General features: G+C 36.5%; 1 protein-coding gene across 1 annotated transcript in view; it reads left to right on the top strand.

Moving 5' to 3' along the window:
* The window catches only part of LOC132507495 (zinc finger protein 33B-like), a 79,328-nt gene that overhangs the window by 25,274 nt on the left and 33,302 nt on the right, over positions 1-20,752 (top strand). Inside the window, 2 exon segments of the mRNA XM_060126917.1 lie at positions 7,810-7,914; positions 8,020-9,942. Of these exon segments, the coding sequence (XP_059982900.1) occupies positions 7,810-7,914; positions 8,020-9,942 (2,028 nt within the window).

Here is a 20,752-nt window from a genome sequence, read left to right as displayed (position 1 = left end):
GCTCATGGGCTCTGGAGTGCAGCCTCAGTAGTTGTGGCACACGGGCTTAGTTGCTCTGTGGCACGTGAGACCCGTGTTCGAACCCGTGTCCCTTGCATTGGCAGGCAGATTCTTAACCACTGCGCCACCAGGGAATCCCTGTTGGCTGTTAATTTTCTCAGCTTTTATTTGTCTAAAAAGGCCTTTATTTAATCTTCATTTGTGAAGTATAGAATTTCTCTGTGCAGATTTCTGGATTGGCACTTTTTTTTCTGTCCTTACGTTAAAGAGCTGATCCACTGTCTTCTGGCTTACACTCTTATTTCCTCCTTTGTTCTTCTGTATTTAATGTTCTGGTTTTTCTAGCTGCCTCCAAGACTTTTTTTTTTTTTTTTTTTTTTTGCGGTACACAGGCCTCTCACTGCTATGGCCTCTCCTGTTGCGGAGCACAGGCTCCGGACGCGCAGGCTCAGTGGCCATGGCTCACAGGCCCAGCTGCTCCGCGGCATGCAGGATCCTCCCAGACCGGGGCACGAACCTGCGTCCCCTGCATCGGCAGGCAGACTCCCAACCGCCACGCCACCAGGGAAGCCCCAAGACTTTTTTTATCTTTGGTTTTCAACTGTTTGGCTCTGATGTTTCTAGATTTAGCTTTGTTTTGTCTGTATTTTTCTTTTTTGTTGTTTTATCAGCTTCTCAAATACATGGTTTGATGTCTTTCATCTTTTCTACCTTTTTTTCTGCGACTCCAGTTACTTATATGTGGCTGTGTTTGATATTATTCCGTGGTTCTTGGATCTTACACGTCAGGAGAATTTTCTCAGTATTTGTGCTCCATTTTCAGCTTTTAGCTGTCCTCCCAAAGCTGTATTACAGAGGTTTATCTTTCTGCTCTTGCTCTTCCTCCAGCAGTGAGCTGCTACTACTTGTTACTTCATGCTGTACTTCTGGTGGGGGCAAGGGTGTTCTTTGTTGTTCTGATCCAGCTTCAGTTTTAGGTGTGAGCCTGGGCTTCAGTAGTGGGGTTTCCTCAGCGTACCTCCCTTTTCTTCAGTGGTAGGAGACTTCTACTTTTGTATCAATTACGGATTTTGGGCCCAAGATGGGTTCTCTGCTCCTTCTCTGGGTATAGAGTATTTATCTTCTACTCCTGTCCCCCTATACTCCCATACTAGGGGATCCAGATTGTTGGCTAAATTCATCTCAGATTGGTAGCTTGCTTTAAGCAAAAGAAAATGAGTTCTCTCTTAAGGAAAAGCACCCTCAATACAGGACATTAGGATTCTCACTTATTAAATATGAGCTTTAAAAAAACTTAAAGAAATATATTGTTCATGAGATTAAGCAGAAATAACAAAATATATTTTCCAATACCTGTTAATTAAGATAATGGATTTTTTAGATAAGTGTAAAGCATCCATTCAAAGAAATAAAAGATAAAATAAGTAAGGAAGAAAGAATGTCTAAATGGCTAGGCAGATTGTTGAATAACCCATTAGAATTTTTAGAACTAAAAATAAGTTGTTGAAATTCTAAAAAATGGATTAACTACCAGATTAGATGCAGCTGAAGAGACGTTACTAGAAAATACCGGTAAATAAATGACACAGTCCAAGTATAGGGTGACAGGAGAAGGAAAATAGGTCAGTACGTTCAAAGATGTATAAGATAGGGATGATAAGACAGATATAACATGAATCATTGGATCACAAGAAGCAGAAAGAAGAATGGAGAAGCAATATTTGAAGCAATAATAGCTTAGAATTTTCCAGAAATCCTTCAGTAAGACCACATATGTGGACACAAAACACACACCAAGCAGGATAAATAAAAAGTAATATATACTTAAGTACTATTAGTATAACTTGAGAACACTGGATCTTAATAGCAGCCAGAGAGAAAATCAGGTTACTGCCTAAGGAATGAGACATTGCCAGAGACATCTAAATTGAAGCAAAAAATATTTGTCAATCTAGAATAATGAACTCAGGAAGCTATTTTTTAAAGGATGAGAGTTGTCAAAGAGAAATAAAGCCAGATACTAGTTAAAGGCAATATAGATTTTATTCAGTAACTATTGAAATAGAGGGATAAAATTTCAATAAAACTGAGCTTAACTCCAAATACAGCAAAGGCAGCTGGGGATTTGTAGCCAACAAGCAGAGTGAAGGTGTAAGTGAATAGAAAATTACTAAGAGGAGACATCAAGGGTAGGGATATTCTTGCTAAACTGGCCTAACAGAATTCTTGCTAAATGCAGGCCAAGGGTTTATAAATCGTGGTTGGAGCATGAGGAACTTATGGGTGAGGAGATATCAAGGGTGAGGAGATTGTCACTAGACTGACAAGGTTTCATGCTGAAACTGCTCAGTAGAGACAGACATGAAAGGCCAAGGTCAAGACCTAGTCAAGAATAAGTCTCAGAGGAGCTTAACTAAAATTTAGTCAAGGAGAGAGTCTTTGTCAGAGTGTATGATTAAATTTGGATTGGTCCTGAAATAAATTATAGGAACAATATCTTTTATTGTATAATTTTATTAGTAAAATTAAAATAGAAATACTACAGGAAGAGAGAAAATGAAACCCAGAAGAGTGCTTGAGATGAGAGGAGTGGTAAGTTATAAGAAATTAGGAAATTTATAGCTAAGTCTAAACAACATGTGGATAGAATCATTATGATATCTAATTTGTAAGGCTAAAAAAGATACTATGATAAACTAAAAAATAGTTGCATAATTGAGTTGGGAGGTGATCAAATGGCATTTGACTCTTCTCTTATTCAGAAAAAGAGGTTCAGGTTATAGAATCACCTTAGATTTTAAGTTAAATATTAATGACAGAATTTAATGGACAGCCACCTAAAGTGGAGAAACAGGTATGTATAACCTCCAAAGTCGTAAAGAGAAAAAAGTGGAAAAGATTTAAAAAAAATCAGTCTAAAACAAAGAAAGAAAGTTACAATAAAAGTAGTAGTAAAACTGTGACAAATACAAAGTAGCAAGTAAAATGGAGACAACGTGACATATTTTAATAATCACCATAATTGTATATAAAAGGACTAAATTTACCAGTCAAATTGGTTCTTCAAATAATAAAATAACCTATATCTAAGACATCAGGTTTTAGTAACTTTGTACCTTCAGCATCTTTTGCTCACTCAGCATTCTGTGTTTTATGTGTCTGCAGAACATCTCTAACAGGATACTCCAATTCCTCTAATGTGGCAAGAACTACTATTAAAATCATCATTCACAAATCACAATCTTCCCTACTAATCTTCATTTATTAGGTTCTGTGAACCTTCTACTCTTAAAACTGACATAGCAGCATTTTATTTTTCTCTCTATCATCCTTTCTTACTGATATTAGATCACTGTTACTGGTTTTTTAAAAAATATTTATTTGGGTGCATCAGGTCTTAGTTGCAGCACACAGGATTGAGGCACATGGGATTGCAACATGCGGGGTCTTTCGTTGTGGCACACCAGCTCTTTGTTGCCATGCATGGGATCTTTGTTGCGGCTTGGGCTTCTCTAGTTGTGGTGTGTGGGCTCCAGAGCACGTGGGCTCACTAGTTGCAGCACGTGGGCTTAGTTGCCCTGTGGTATGTGGGGTCTTAGTTCCCAGTCCAGGGATTGAACCTGCGTCCCATGCACTGAAAGGTGAATTCCTAACCACTGGACCACTAGGGAAGTCCCTAGATCACTATTATTGTTATACTTTTGTAAAAGTGTTTAAAAAATATTTTTATTTTCTCATTTTCCACTGACACCACCCAAAACACTAACCATATTGTTTTAGTTTGTTCTAGTTTCTAAATGAAATTATAGTTTTCCCCCCAAAGCATCTAATTTATCATGTTAGTAGCCTGAGTTACATTTTCCCCAATGTGTAATATATGAAATTTAAGTTTTTCTCTTTTAATGATGTTTTTTAAAAATATTTATTTATTTATTTACTTAGGCTGTGCCAAGTCTTAGTTGAGACATGTGGGATCTTTCTTTTTTAGTTGCGGCATGCGGGCTCATCATTGCAGCATGTGGACTTCTTAGTTGCAGCATGCAGACTCTTAGTTGCGGCATGCGGACTCAGTGGCGGCATGCATGCAGGATCTAGTTCCCCAGCCAGGAATCAAACCTGGGCCCCTTGCATTGGGAGCATGGAGTCTTACCCACTGGACCACCAGGGAAGTCCCTTAATAATGCTGGCACAAAACTGGGGGTGCTAAACTCCCATTTAATCCTTCCTGAGTATCACCCATATATACGCTTTCCTTCCCTACAGCTCTATGTTTGATTCCTATGTACTCAGTGATTCTCATGAATTAATATGTGAAAAGTACATGGAACAGAGCCTGGCTCATGGAGATGGTTTGTTATTTTTCTTGTTGTTATTGTCATTATTAATATTTTTAAACATTTTTCTTGTTTTTTTGTTTTTTTACTCTTTTTAGATTATTTCTTGACTTTGTCGAACATCTGAGGCAAAGGAGAAAAATAATATATTTCCATAAATAATTTTTTGAGCAAAAAAGAGCACTCTGCTTAAAATTATATTTTCACGAAACAAGTAATATCTATAAGATGAAAAATACCCAAACTCATATTTAGAATTTGGAAATTATCCCCTCTACATATTAATGACTAAATTGGTCATAGTTCAGTATTTGTACAGCAGATTCATATAATGCTTCATTTACCATGATAAAAATTATTAATATTCAGAGGGAGCTATACATTTTGCCATTGTTTGATTTTCTTATTCATTTCAAAATATAGTACTAAAAAAAATCTGTTTTATAATTTTTATATCCTTTATAAGTCCAGAACAGCAACAACAAAAAAATTTCTACCCTTTCCTCTAAAAAGCCTTCATAGATCCCCTCAAAAAAAACAATCTTTACCTGTTCCCACTCTCATAATCCTTCATTTCTCTTTTATGTGTTTATTACATTTTGCAATATAGTATAGCTGTATTTGTGCATCCACTTTCCACATTTCCTCTACTATGTACTAAGGTCCTGGGGTCAGGATTAAGGTTTATTCATTGATGTGCCCCTCCCAAAGAATTTGGTCTAATAGCTGGTATAAACTCAGTACTAGCATATTTGTTTTTAAATAATTTAGCCCTTTTTGGTTAGTGATCCAAAAAGGGATGTTATTCCACTATATAGAATGCTATATTTATTAATTAGTTTTTTTTTTATACTCAGTGCTTGCCTTAAGGTGGCCATCCACTGATTTTTATTTAAATACTTGTGGTTTTCTACTTCCTTTGTCTTTGTGCTTCAGATCCTGTCTTTACCATTCATGAAACAGAATAGAAACTATATCCATTAAAAATCAGTTTCGAATTTATTGATATAAAAGAGAAAGCTTGAAATTCTCTGTATTTATGTGCTTTTTAACAGTGCTTTGAAATGAATGATTTGTTTTAAATATTGATTATACCCATTAATGAGATATTTGTACATTATTTTCATAATAAAAATTATAGATTTAATAAGCAGTTATTTTTAAGAGGTATTTCCAACAAATCTTGGTATTTCCCATTAGCTTATAATATATGTGTATACATGTTGCAACATGTATTCATTTTAGTTTATTTTTAATTTTTATCTTTTGAAGTAAAAATATTTTGATAAATTTTAAAATTTAAGCTCAAGGTTCCCCAGCTTTTATGAAATGTTTTGTACTTGCTTTGATATACATTATCTGCTGTAGATTCTAATTCTTGATAGTGTATGGATATTGAATGAGGCTGTTTTCTTATGTATATTATGCTTTCTCCAAAAAGAGCATACCTTATTTTGTTATATAACTTATAATGGATATTGGATCATTACTTAATTGTTACTCTTGATGAGTGAGAGGGCCTTTATATTGATTCATTCAGAAGACACTACAAAAGAATTAACTTCTGAATGCACATATTGAATTTTAAACCTTTAGATTCTTGTTCAAAAATTACAGGTTTGAATAAAATTTGAGATTTGTGTTTTGAAAAGCACACTGCTTGTTAAGGACCATTATTAATTCCATATCCACTCAAGGTATTCAAAGGAAATCAGAGGTAAACACTTGTAAGACCATGGGTTATAGTTGGGAAAAGAAGGGGAAAAAAAGAAAAGACAACTGACTATTTTAAATTTCAGCAATTAATAGAGGATGTTTATGTTACAAAGGAGTATTGTCCAGTGTTGTGATAGAATGAGATGTACAGAATGTAATAAATTTATATTTCAGTGTAAATAGAACTTGAAATTGTAGAGATGTTTGTAAAGACATATTGGGAAGCAGATATGAAACAGTGTCATTTCCTTGATGTTTAATGTTTAAATTCTAAGCAAAGCCAAAATGGGAATGTAAACCAGCTTAGTGAAAGTCTTGGTTGAACTTGAACAATTTCTGGCAAATTAATAGTCTGTCATTTCTAGAAAGAATACATTTATTATGGCCTTGTGGAGTGATATTGTGGTTACCCAATATGAATATAGTTGGAAAAAGTATTTTTCCCCACAGAATGGTAACTACAGTCTATTTTGTCTAATGATGCTTGGAGACAGTGGGCTCTGGACAGGTTTTTGAACAGGGTCATCATTGTTATATTGCAAATACTGAACAGGAAGATAACAAGACGAAGTCTAGCTGAGAATTCTTAGGATAAATAAATGTAAGTATCAGTGAATATTTTAGGTCAGGTCCTCCATGGTTTTAAATATAAATAAAACCCAGAAATGTAGAGATCTGGGTTTAAAAACAAAAAAATATATTAACATATTAAATTTGTCACAGAAAATTTAAGATGAGGAAAAGTTAGCATTTGATGGTTGGATAGGTTAACTTTTGCAAAAACTCTTAGAGAATAACCTGAATATACTAAAACTAAAAACAGGCTTCCCTGGTGGCACAGTGGTTGAGAGTCTGCCTGCCGATGCAGGGGACACAGGTTCGTGCCCTAGTCCGGGAAGATCCCACATGCCGCAGAGCGGCTGGGCCCGTGAGCCATGGCTGCTGAGCCTGCGCGTCTGGAGCCTGTGCTCCACAACGGGAGAGGCCACAACAGTGAGAGGCCCGCGTACCACAAAAACAAACAAACAAAAAAACAAATGGATCTGGCCCTCTGGCAGTCTTCCTTGTCTCTTTGATGTTACATTTCTTGGTAGGCATTTGTATTCTTTGTAAGTCACATGAGTAGAGAATGAATAAGAAAGTAGGCTACAGGTCTCCTTAAGCAGGAACAAATTGGTACTTTTCCATAAATTTAATTTGGTATTAACAGTATAATAAATTAGCAATATATAAGAGAAAATTAAAATAATTTTAAAAAGAGGAGAATTGAACTAGAAACATGTAAATCATAGAGATTTAGCTGCAGTATTTTAAGTATATCATGTAAAGTCTAATCTGTATCCTTCAAAAGATCAAATCAGTCCTCTGATATTTCTCCAGGGTACTCTTACCTACTAATCATTGCCTCTCTGTTTCTCTGCATTTCCAACACCTGGATCAGTCTTTTTTTTTTTCAAAGTCTGTCTTTCTTTATTCACTGTGATTTGTATTTATTTTTAACCTATATTAAGTCTTGAAGTACATATTTATAAATTGTTAAATGTAGATGGGTTCATTCTAAGTTTTTATCCCCCATTTCTGCTCTGTCAGGTTTTGTTTATTTCTTCTAAGCCAAAAGGATGAGGGACATGAACATCTTGGATTACTCTTATTTCAATAAACTGAGTCAATCATATAAAAGGGCATTTGTATGTAAGTGTAAGTTTATCATAATAGTAATAAAATTAATAACTTATAGTGTTTTTTTTCTCTTTTCCAGAAGTCTGCAAAGTTGATAATCAGCTAGAGCAGAGTCAGGAAATCCAGGACAGACATTTCGGGAAAACTCCGTTTATCAACAACAAAACACTGACTATAGAGAGAGGTAATGTATTAGGAAAAATGTTTAATTTCAGCACATACCCAGTTTCTTCTGTAAAAATACCTTGTAAATGTGACACAAGTGGTATGAGTTTGAAATATATTTCAGAATTAATTATTGAGAAAAACTATTTAAGAAAGAAGTCTGATGATCTCAGCGCATATGGAAAATTATTCCTTCATATTAACCATGAAAAAACTCATGTGGGAGAGATACCTTATGAATTCATTCAAAATGGAAAGTACCTCAGTCATAATGAAGACTTCATGCCATATGAGAAAATTAAAAATGTAGAGCATTCTTTTGACTACAAAGAACATGGGAAAGATTTCTGTGAGAAGACACTTTTCATCACATATAAACAAGCTCACAAGGGACAGAGTCCTTGTGAACATAGGGAATGTGATAAAACATTCTGTAATTATTCAAGCCCCCAAAAAGGAGAAAGTCTTTATGAGTTTAATGAATATGGTAAAGCCTCTGAGAAATTATCTCTCTTGAAACATAGAGTTCATTTGAAGGTGAAAGATTATGAACATATTGAAAAAGTGGATAATTTCAGCAGATCAAACTTTCCTGACACAGGAGAGAGAACATTTGAATCTAACAGCCTGAGGGAACCTTTCTGGGAGAAGTCAGTTCTTAATGTAACTCAGAGAACAGGCATAGGAGACAATGTCTATGAATGTAATGAATGTGAAAAAGCATTCTGTGAAAAATCAAAACTCACCAAACATCAGAGACTACATACAGGAGAGAAACCCTATGAATGTAACGAATGTGGGAAATGCTTCTCTAGGAAGTCACTTCTCACTTTACATCAGAGAATCCACACTGGAGAGAAGCCCTATAAATGTAATGAATGTGGGAAATCCTTCTCTAGGAATTCACACCTCACAATTCATCAGAGAACTCACACAGGAGAGAAACCCTATGAATGTAAGGAATGTAGAAAAAGCTTCTACCATAAGTCATATCTCACAGTACACCAGAGAATTCACACAGGGGAGAAACCCTATGAATGTAATCAATGTGGGAAAACCTTCATAAGCAACTCAGTTCTCACAGTACATCAGAAAACACACACAGGTGAGAAACCCTATGAGTGTAGTCAATGTGGGAAATTTTTCTCCAGGAATTCATACCTTACAGTACATCAGAGAACTCACTCAGGTGAGAAACCATATGAATGTAAGGTATGTGGGAAAACCTTCTGTCATAAGTCAGATGTCACTAAACACCAGAAAACTCACATAGGGAGGAAACCCTACAAATGTAATGAGTGCGAGAAAACCTTCAGTCGCAATTCAGGCCTAAAAGTACACCAGAGAACACACACAAAGGAGAAACCCTATGAATGTAATGAGTGTGGGAAATCATTCTCTGAGAAATCAGTCCTCACGGTACATCAGAGAATACACACAGGGGAAAAACCTTATAAGTGTAATGAATGTGGAAAAACCTTTTACAATAAGTCAGATCTCACTAAACACCAGAGAACTCACACAGGTGAGAAACCCTATGAATGTAAGGAATGTGGGAAATTCTTCTCTAGAAATTCATACCTTACAGTACACCAGAGAGCTCACACAGGGGAAAAACCCTATGTGTGTAAAAAATGTGGGAAAACCTTCTACTATAAGTCAGACTATACAGTACATAAGAGAACACACAGAGGGGAGAAGTCTTCTCACTGTGATCAGTGTGGGAAAACCTTCACTTGCAATTCAGTCCTCAGATCACATCAGAGAACTCACACAGGGGAGAAGCCCTATGAATGTACGGAGTGTGGGAAATCTTTCTCTGAGAAATCAGTCCTCACTGTACATCAGAGGATACACACAGGGGAAAAACCCTATAAGTGTAATGAATGTGGGAAGCCCTTCTATCATAAGTCAGATCTCACTAAACATCAGAGGACACACACAGGGGAGAAACCCTATGAATGCAGTCATTGTGGGAAAACCTTCAGTTGCAACTCAGGTCTCAAAGTACATCAGAGAAGACACATAAGGTAGAAACCCTATGAATGTATTGAGTGTGGGAAAACCTCTAAGAAATCAGTTCTCACAGTACATTCAAAATTATATACAGGGGAAAAAATTTTTTTAATTTAGCAATGAGAGAAATCTTAGTATCTAGCATTTCATACCTTGAAATACTATGGAGAATTCACACAGAACATGACCCCTATGAGTGTCAAGTGGCAAATTTTTTTACCCTAAGTCATATTCCAAAGTAAATGAAAGAGTAACCATAGGGGAAATTACTATGAATGTAATGAATATCTATTAATAAGACAACTAAAAAATGAATACATGTAGAAGAAACCCTACTAATATATATGGGAAATGGGGGGAAATATTATAAGTTAGGGCTTGTTAAACAAATAACTTACATAGGAGATAATCCTGTGGATCAAATGTATGTAGGAAAATGTTCTTCCAGAACTTGGCCATTACTAACGGTCAGATAAACCACACCTAGGGAGAACTGTCAACATCTTGTATTTTTTTGAAAACTTCATACACAAGTTGTACTTGCTGTATGTCAGGGAAATAATAGGGAAGAGACCTGAAGAATACAGCAAATATAGTTGAGCCTATTTCAAGAAATGCCATTTTACTGAACAAGGCGATGTTGAGATGAAGTCTTAAAGATGTTTTGAATGTGAAGGCTTTAACAGAATTCAGACTTTATTATATCTGAAGATTGTTTTGAAGGAAGTCTGTCAACTTAGGAAGTATGGACAGAAATTTTCCTTTAGATATGATGTTATTCTAAAAGTTATATTTTGCACTTATTTCAAATCTTTTAGTAGAAATAAAACTGAAAATAGACATTTATAAAAATATTAACTGGAATATGAAGCTTTTTTAAAAGCACAAATAAATTGAATAATCTTCTCAGTCTCTGATTCTACTTTTGGAGAAACACGTATCAGCCATGGCCTTCCACATCATGAGCCATCACATGTTTTTGATGAGTCTGCACCCCAACTGTGCTGTTACCCATGCAAATACAGTTGGTCCTTCATGTCTGTGTTTTCCTATCTGCGGTTCTGTGGTTGGTTGAATCCACATATGCAGAACCCAAGAGTATGGAGGGCCTACTGTAAAGAACTTGAGCATCAGCTGATTTTGGTATTTGAAGAGGTGTCCAGGAACCAGTCCCCAGCAGATACTGAGGGATGACTGTACTGCCTAATTGTCCGGTTCATCCAGGGGCCTACCTCTAGGGGATCTCAGAATGGACTAGATCCCCAGAACAATTGCCAGGATCAGCCAGGGGCAGCATTGAGACTGCTTCTGCTTCCTCTTCTTAGGTTCAGTAACCGGAAACATTGAGTGTGAATGAAGCTAGAGTACTGGCTAGAATACTCTAGGACATAAGACCTCAGTGCTCCCATTTACATTTACAGGAAGCTTTTCATAGCCCATTCTACATCCTATAGCTGTTACCACCTTCCACAGTATTCTAAATTTGGTTAATACTGATCCCACATGTCTCCTTACTTTTACAATAATACACATATATTATTGCGTGTATGTGTGTGATATAATATTGTTTTACAGGTATATCACTGGGAACGTGTTCTGCAACTTTTGTCTTCAAATGCATGGCTTTGGTATTTATACATGTTGATATATTTTGCTTTAGTTGACTCATTTTAATAAAACGTAATATATGGGGTCTTCTGTGGCAGTCCAGTGGTTAAGACTTCACTTTCCAATGCAGCGGGTGTGGGTTTGATCCCTGGTCAGGGAGCTAAGATCCCACATGCCTTGTGGCCAAAAAACCAAAACATAAAGCAGAAGCAATATTGTAACAAATTCAATAAAGACTTTAAAAATGGTCCATATTAAGAAAACTTAAAAAAATAGCATAATATATGACTATGTAACTATAACAATATTGTCCATTTTTCTGTTTATGATTTTTAAATTTTTCAGTTTCAATATAAAGTAATAAGGTTTGAGTTTTTTTAAATCAACTTTGAAGTATAATTTAAATGTGGTAAAATATACCCTATTTAAGTAGCTGATTTAATGAGTTTTAATAGTAGTTTAACCATATGTAATAACTCCTGCAATTAAGAAAGACAGCATACCCTTTATGCAGAAGTGTTCCTCATTTCCCTTCCCAGTCCCTCCTGGGATGTCCCTCTCCCTTCTGGCCCCTGGCAAACCAGTGATCTGCTTTCTAGCACTAGGTTAGATTGATTTTTTTAATTGCATTTCACATAAATGGAATTATACAAGATGTCCTCTTGTTTGTCTTCTTTCATTGAGCATGATTTTGAGATTCATACATGTTTTAGCATGTATCAGTAAATACCTTCATTTTTATTGCTGTATTCATACAGTATTCAAAATTCATACAGTATTCCACTGTATGCATATATTACAGTTTTTTAATCCATTCGCCTGTTCTTTGCAGTTTTTGATTGTTAAGAACATAGCTGTAATGAACTCAATGTGCATTTTTGTGTAGACTGGTATTTTTATATCTCTCGGTTAAATACTTAAGAGTAAAATTTCTGGGTTGGTAGGGTTACTATGTGCAATATCAAACTTTTTTGAAGTGGTTGTTCCATCTTACATTTCCGTCAGCAGTGTGCAAGACTTGCAGTTGTTCCACATTTCTGTCAACGCTTGGTATTGTCACTTTTTGATGTAGCCATTCTAAGGAGTGCATAGGTTTTTCATTGCAGTTTTCATTTATATCCCTGATGAATAATGACATTAGGCATCTTTCAGTTACTTATTGGCCATTTGTATATCTTATTTTGCGAAGCACCTGTTCATATCATTTGCCTCTTCTTAGTTTGGGTTGTTTGTCTTATTATTGAGTTATAAGAGTTCTTTGTTAATTGTGAATATTTTCCCCAGTCTGTGGTTTTTCACAAAAAGCTTTTCATTTTGATGAAGTTCAGCTTATCAGTTTTTTCTTTTCTTAGAAATCTTTGCAGATCCAATGGCATCGAAGATTTTTTCCCCATGTTTTCTAAATGTTTTAACTCTATGTTTAGGTGTATGATCTATTTTGAGTACATTTTGTATGTGGTCTTTGGTAAGGGTCTAGATTTATATTACTTCATTTGAATATTCAACTGTTTTAACTCCATTTGTTGAAAAGACTACCCTTTCCCCACTGAATTAACTTGGCATCTTTTTAAAAATCATTTGATTATTTGTTTATGTGGGGGGGGTCTATCTATGGACCCTTTATTTTGTTCCTCTGACCTTTATATCTTCTTTACACTGTCTGTGTTCCCTTATCTTTATAGTAAATCTTTTTGGAAATAGTATAAGTTCTCTAACTTTGTTCTCCTGTTTCAAAATTGTTTTGGTTATTCTAAGTCCTTTGCATTTTCACATACATTTTAGAATGAACTTGTCAATTTCTTTTTTTAAAAAAAGACTGCTTTAATATTGTTTTATGATTTCACTGACTCTATAAGTCAGTTTGGGGAAAATTGGCCTCTTAATAATATTGACTCTACTGATCCATGAATATGATATATCTCACCATTCAATTGGTGTCTCAGTGAAAAGAGAAATCTTAGCCTGTGGAGGCAAAGAGGCTTCCTTGACAAGGTGCTTGCGCTGGTTGGGTCTCTCTTGTCATTTCGGCCCACCTACCTCTGTTTCTTGGTAGGGGAGGGGGGTGCCTCCCCACGCTGCCTGTTGTTGGATGGGATCTTCTAGATCGGTCCCCTTTGCCAGCGGTTCTGGCTTGCCTGGAGCTGTCAAAAGGACTCCCTTTTAATCTGGGGAGAAGAATGAAACTACCTACTTTCTGTTGCTAGGTTGAGGGTTGGGAAACAGTGAGTCTGGATGGCCTTCTTCTGTTGAGTGGAGGGACGTGCTACAGTTGTTCCTCCAGTCCTGGGGTCATAAACCAGTTTGCCTTTTTCTTAACACTTTTCACAGTTCACTGTTGATTGTCTCATATTGTTTCATAGGAAGAGTTTTACAGAGAGGAGCAGGGAGAAATGGCTCTACACCATATTGTATAAACCAGTAGTTTGCTTTTGTTTTTTATTTATCTCATCTATACTTTTGGCCTCCTTTCCTCTCACCTTTTTGAATTTGAATGTATATTTTCCATATTCCATTTTATCAGTGCTATTGGCTTATTTACTATACTTCTTTTTAAAATTACCATATAGATGTTTCTTTTAAATTTACAGTACGCTTCTTTAATTTGTCAAGTCTACTTTTAAGTAATAGATCATTTAATATTTAAAATACATGAGTGTACTTAAATTTCTCCTATTATGCACTGTTTTTATCATATTTTCCATTTCTTTGTTCATTATCAATCTCACGATATACTATTGTGCTTACTTTAAAATTTCTTTTTAAATAAATTTGAGTGAAAAGTATTTTATATTTGTCTCCTTATTTTACCAATTTTGATGTTTCTTATTACTTTGTGTGTATTCACATTTTCATCTGATATCATTTTGCTTTAGCCTAAGAGAATTTCATTTAACATTTCTTGTAATGCAGTACTTCTGGTAATGAATTTTCACAGGTTTTCGTTTCTTTATTTGGAGGGGAGTTATTTTGCCTTTTTGTGAAGGTTATTTTAGCTGGATATAGAATTATATGTTGGTAGTTTGTTTTCTTCTAAGGCTTTAAAGATGTCATTTCATTGTCTTTTGCCTTAGATAGTTTGTGATAAGAAGTCTGAGGAAATTTTTATCTTTGTTCCTCAGTACATGTTCCCCCCCCCCCAGACTCATTTAAACTTTTTTTAAAACTTTTTTGTTCATATCTTTTTCAGGAAATTGATTATGATGTGCCTTGGTTGGGTTTTTTTTGTTTTTTGCATTTATCATGCTTAGGGTTCTTTGATCTTAGGGTTGTAGTTTTGGTCAGTATTGGAACCCATTTGCCTATTTATTTAAAAAATATTTTCTTGTCTCTCTTTTCTCTTCTAATGATTTAGTTACATATATTTTAGACCAGTAGGTATTGTGTCATTGACACTAAGCCTTTTATTTTATTTTATTTTGTTTTGTTTTTTCTGGTGCTGTATACCCCACAGCTATTTCCCATTATTAATATCTTTATATGGTACATTTGTTATAATTAGTGAACCAATATTGACACCTTATTGTTAACTGAAGTTCATATCGGTACTTTAATATTTAGATATCCTTAACTTTTCCCTAATGTCCTTTTTCTTTTCCAGAATCCCATACCTATCAGCACTTAGTCCCAATTATACCCTCATCCTCATCCCTAACAACCACTAAATCTTCTTTCTGTCTCTATGGAGTTGCCTATTCTGAACTTTTTATATATAAATTGAGTCATATACTACGTGGCCTTTTTTTGTCTGGTTTCTTTCTCTTAGCATTATATTTTCAAGGGTCATCCTTGTTATAGCATCCTTGTCATAGCATGTTATAACATGTTATAGCATGTTCATTCCTTTTTATGACTGGATAATATTACATTGTAGAGTTACCATATTTTGTTTATCCATCCTTCAGTTCATGGACATTTGGATGGTTTCTGCCTTTTTTTTTTTTTTTGTGGTACACGGGCCTCTCACTGCCGTGGCCTCTCCTGTCGCGGAGCACAGGCTCCGGACACGCAGGCTCAGCAGCCATGGCTCACGGGCCCAGCCACTCGGCGGCATGTGGGATCCTCCTGGACCAGGGCACGAACCCACGTCCCCTGCATCGGCAGGTGGACTCTCAACCACTGTGCCACCAGGGAAGCCCAGTTTCTGCTTTTTGACTGCTATAAATAATGCTGCTATGAACACATATATTACATGTTTTTGTGTGAATTTTTTTATAACTAGGAGTGGAATTACTAGGAACTTGCCAAACTTTTCCACAGCAGCTGCACCATTTTACATTCCCACCAGCAATGTATGAGGGTTCCAGTTTCGCTAATACTTACCAGCACTTGATATTTTGTATTTAAAAATTTTTAGGCATCCTAATGGGTGTGAGTGGTATCTTATTGTGGTTTTGATTTGCATTTCCCTAATAACTAATGATGTTGAGCATTTTTCATGAACTTGTTGGCCACTAGCATGTCTTCTTTGGTGAAATGTCTATGCAGTAGATTATTTTCCCATTTTTAGTTGGATTCTTTTGTTTGTTTTTGAGATATAAGTGTTCTATATATATTCTGGGTTGTATACCTTTATCGGGTATATAATATGCAAATATTTTCTCTCATATTGAAGGTTGCCTTTTTACTCTTGATAATGTCCTTCCTTTGATGCAGGAATGTTTTAAATTTCAGTCAACTCCAATTTATCTTTTGTTGTTTGGTTTCATATATAAGAAATTATCTAATTCAAGATTATGATTTTCACCTATTTCCTTCTAATAGTTTCATATTTTTAGCTTTCACACTTAGGTCTTTGTCTGTTCTGAGTTAATTTTTGTATATATTCTGAAGGAAATGTCTAACTGCATTCTTTTGCATGTCAATAACCAGTTGTCCCAGGACGATTTGCTGAAGAGACTGTTGTTTTTCTATTGAATGATTTGGTACCCCTACCCCCATTGAACATTAATTGAGCATAGATGTATGGGTTTATTTCTGGACTCTAAATTCTATTTTATTGGTCTATATGTCTATCCTTCTGTTAGTACCACACTGTTTTGTTTTATTTTGTTTTTGTGGCCGCATCATGTGGCATGTGGGATCTTAGTTCCTCAACCAGGGATCGAACCCATGCCTCCTGAATTGGAAGCACAGGGTCTTATCCACTGGACCAACAGGGAAGTCCCAGTACCACACTGTTTTGATTACTATAGCTTTGTAATGAGTTTTGACATCAGAATACGTGAATCTTGAAACTTTGTTCTTCTTTTTTATTATTGTTTCTGCTGTTTGGGGTCCCTTGCAATTCCTTGTAAATTTGAGGCTCACCTCTTCCATTTCTGCAAAAAAAAGCTGTTTGGATTTTGATAGGGATTACATTAAATCTGTAGATTGCCTTGGGTAATATTGTCATCTGAACCATATTAAGTCTTCCAGTCCAGGAACATGAGATGTCATTTCATTTATTTAGGTCTTTAATTCTTTCTGTGATGTTTTGTAGTTTCAGTGATTTTTGTGGGTTAATCTTGTATAGTGCCACTTGATGAATTGTTTTGGATTTAATCCCTTTTTGTGTGAATTTATTGGGATTTTCTATTTGTAGCTTCACCTCAAATGCCATCCATCACCTTAGGCAACATCAGTCTGTAAATATTTTTGACAGATGCCCCCCAGGAAGCAACTTTAGCACTGGGCCAGTTTTGAATTAGCTGAAAGAAATACAAGGCCTTTGAGCTGTGCTATCAGACAGGTCAGATAAATATAAGTGTTTGTGAGTGGGGTTTGTTGTGATTCTTCTAATATTGGAAATGTGGGCTATTATTTTGACATTTTATTCCTAAGCTGGAGAGTGAGGACCATGATGGGGGCAAGTTAGAATGTCCCACAGTTTCACTGTTCTTACCAAAAATCAGCCATGTTCCTTGAATTTGCATTCTGACTTGGATGCAAGGCTTTAATTAAATTCCAGATTTCATAACGTTGATTCTGACAGTTTTTGCCCATATTTTTGTTGCTTTTATGGAGTTGCATAATTTTGAGTTCCTTACTCCACCATTTTTGCTGACACCGCTGTGATCTATTTTGAGTTAACTTTTTGCTAAACTTGTAGGTCTGTGTCTGTGGTCATTTTTTTGGATATGGATTTCTAGTTGTTCACTCCCATTTGTTGACAAGACTATCCTTTCTCCATTGAATTCTGATAAGAATGACCTGGGCTTCTAGAGATGACTCTCTAAAGGCGCAGAGAAAGAATGTAAGTTCTGGGACTTCCCTGGTGGTGCAGTGGTTAAGACTCTGCACTCCCAATGCAGGGGGCCCAGGTTCAATCCCTGGTCAGGGAACTAGATCCCACATTCATGCTGCAACTAAGGAGCCCACAAGCTGCAACTAAGTAGCTGGTGAGCTGCAACTAAGGAGCCCACAAGCCACAACTAAGGAGCCCACTGCTTCAACTAAGACCCAGCGCAACCAAATAAATAATAAATACATATTTTTTAAAAAAGGCCAACTTTTAAAAAATTTATATATATATATATATATATGAATACAAATTCTACCAAGAAGGACTTTTGTTCCCTGAGTCCAGATTTTTAACAATATCTATAACACTTTTGAGATGAATAGGGAAGTTTTGGGGATTGGTAAAAAGGTTAGGTGGGCTTTGAATTGCTTCTACAGCTGCATTTTTGTTCTTGCTAAGACTAAATTCGTAAGACAAGGACAGTTGTTCTTAATTCCTTAGAGTTGGGTTGCAACCTGAATGACATCAAGAAGCTAACCCACTCATCAGACAGTATTATCTTTAGCTTGCTCCCTTATGTTATAGAGGAGATCCTCAACCAAGATGGAAATCAAAAGATTCCATTGGTCTTGATTTAGAGCTGTTTCCCTTTGGAATGCTTTTCTTCCTCTGGGTACACAGTTTCATTTCAGCTTAGGGGAGAAGGCCTTTAAAAAGTTCCTATGGGGCTCTGAATATCAGCTTCCAGTTTGGTCAACTTTTGATCATAGTGCCCCTTAAAAAATTTTTTTCCCGATATCTTACCAGGTTTCAGCTGAGACAAACAGTAAATATACCTGTCAGTATTGAATAACCTCTTGGACACAAGAGGCCTCCCAAAAAGCGGGTGCAAAAGATACTGCCCTCCCAAGATGCAGAACCAGTCCCAAAGATAGCCAAAAGAAAGTAAGACAGTCCCTCTGGGAGCTAGCAATGGTTGATAGGATCCTAGCCGCAAATGGGGTGCAACCCACCTTTTCTGTCAGGCCACATTTTTTGGCCTCCAACCTGACTGTTGAGCTGCCTGCATATGTAAGAACCAACAATTTCCATGTCCCAGGCATGCAGAAAACCAAGCCAGTTCTCAGAACACAATATAAGACAAACAAGAAAGCAGTAGTTGTCCTTGGAAGAGAAAGGATGACAACAAATGGGTATCTCAAAACCAAATTCACAAGAATCTGAATTTGGAAAGAAAGGGACAATATGAAATTTTATCTTTCTCTCTCAACCAGGCAGTACATAGATCTAGGACAGTTGACTCTGGTAAGAATTCTCACCCTTTGCTGGCTCTGCCAGTTTTCCTAGGATCCCATCTACAGGCTGTGGAGCAATTTGGGTAGAGAGAGAGTTGCCCCAGAACCTACCATACTTTGGCAGTTTTCCACTAATTTTTAGTTTTGTTGCAGGAGAGAGAAATGTCATGTCCTGGGATGTGTGAGTGAATCCCTGGGATGGACCACCAAGTGAGGGTCCTTGGCTTCAAGCAGGAAAGAATTCAAGAGTGAGCCAAAGTAAAGTTAAAGCAAGTTTATTTAGAGAGATACATATTCTATAGGCAGAATGCAGACGGGCTCAGAGAATGGCCCTGGGGTATAGGGTTGTTAGTTTTTATGAGCTGGGTAATTTAATATGCTAATGAGTGGGAGAAATGTTTTAACTATTTTGGGGAAAGGATGGAAATTTCCAGGAATTGGGCCACTGCCCACTTTTTGACCTTTTATGGTCAGCCTCGGAACTGTCATGGTGCCTGTCGTGGCACTGGTGGGTGTGTCATTTAGCATGCTTATGTATTACAGTGAGCGTACAATGAGGCATAAGGTCTCCTGGAAGTCAGATCTTCTGCCATCTTGGGCCTAGTTGGTTCTAATAAGTTTCTGTCATATTCTGTTTTTCTTAAAGGCCATGTCCCCCTTCTCATTCTTTTAGTGGTTGTGCCCTGCCCCCCTTCGTTCCTTTCTCAGTTTCTCTTAGCTGTTTAAGGGAATAATTGCTAGAAGTTTGCTGGAGGATTCCTCGGAGTCCTGTCAGTCCTGAGTGCCCCATATCGTGTCTTCTCTGGGGGTGAAAATGGGGGCATTCAAGTTTTTATGGAAGGATTTGACAAAGGACAATCTTTTTTCCACTATCCCAGTTTATTACAAATGAGACACTAGTTTCTGGGCCAGTGTTTTGGTGATGGACCCCTAGGAGGGTACAACAGGGGAGGCTCAGGTGTTCTAGGTTTCTGGCCTTGGAGCTGTTGCAGCTATAAGGTGACTAACTTGGTAGTCTTTTGTTTATAGCCTTACAATGTCTTCAGAGTGGAAAGGCAATTAAGATAGTTAGTAGACTGAGTACTCAGGTAAATGAGGGTAGAAAGGGAGTGGTCGGAGACACATCAGTCATTTAGTCTTTTGTTTTAGGTACATTTTGTGTCTTTAATTTTTCATTAGCCTTTGTAATGAGTCTTTCAGTGATGCTGTTTTGGAATCTTGAAGTCTTTTGGAGGCTTCTGCATATAAAATAAGTATCCCATTCTGTTTGTTTGATTTGGGAGCCCTTGCTTTCAAGTGTACTTCTCAAATGAATGATCATATCTAATTGGAACATTCCCCATAATGGCCATTGTAATTCTAGGTTATCTTAGTAAAATTTTGCCATTTTTGGGACTACAGCTTTTAGGAGCATAGTTCTTGAGGTGTGCTGGAAGGTGGCACACTCAATTCTTTGAAACTTGAAGATCCCATTTCTTTAATCTTGGATCTCTCAGAACCATATTAATACCTAAGAGGGATGTGCCATTGGGTTGGGGATTTTGCGGTGCTTTACAGTGTACCTCATTGCAAGGAAATTTTCTCGAGGTTGACAGCTGACCTAGTGTCAATCTAACCCATTCCATGACTAGCTTATTTTAGCACAGGAGTCTTAAGAGTTAGGTGGCGAACACACCATTTAAGCGTTCAACCCATGCTCACCAATTTTGCAGGTTTGG

The sequence above is a fragment of the Lagenorhynchus albirostris genome, chromosome 16, assembly GCF_949774975.1.
Source record: "Lagenorhynchus albirostris chromosome 16, mLagAlb1.1, whole genome shotgun sequence".
Taxonomy (NCBI): Eukaryota; Metazoa; Chordata; class Mammalia; order Artiodactyla; family Delphinidae; genus Lagenorhynchus; species Lagenorhynchus albirostris.
This window is presented reverse-complemented; position numbering and strand designations above follow the sequence as displayed.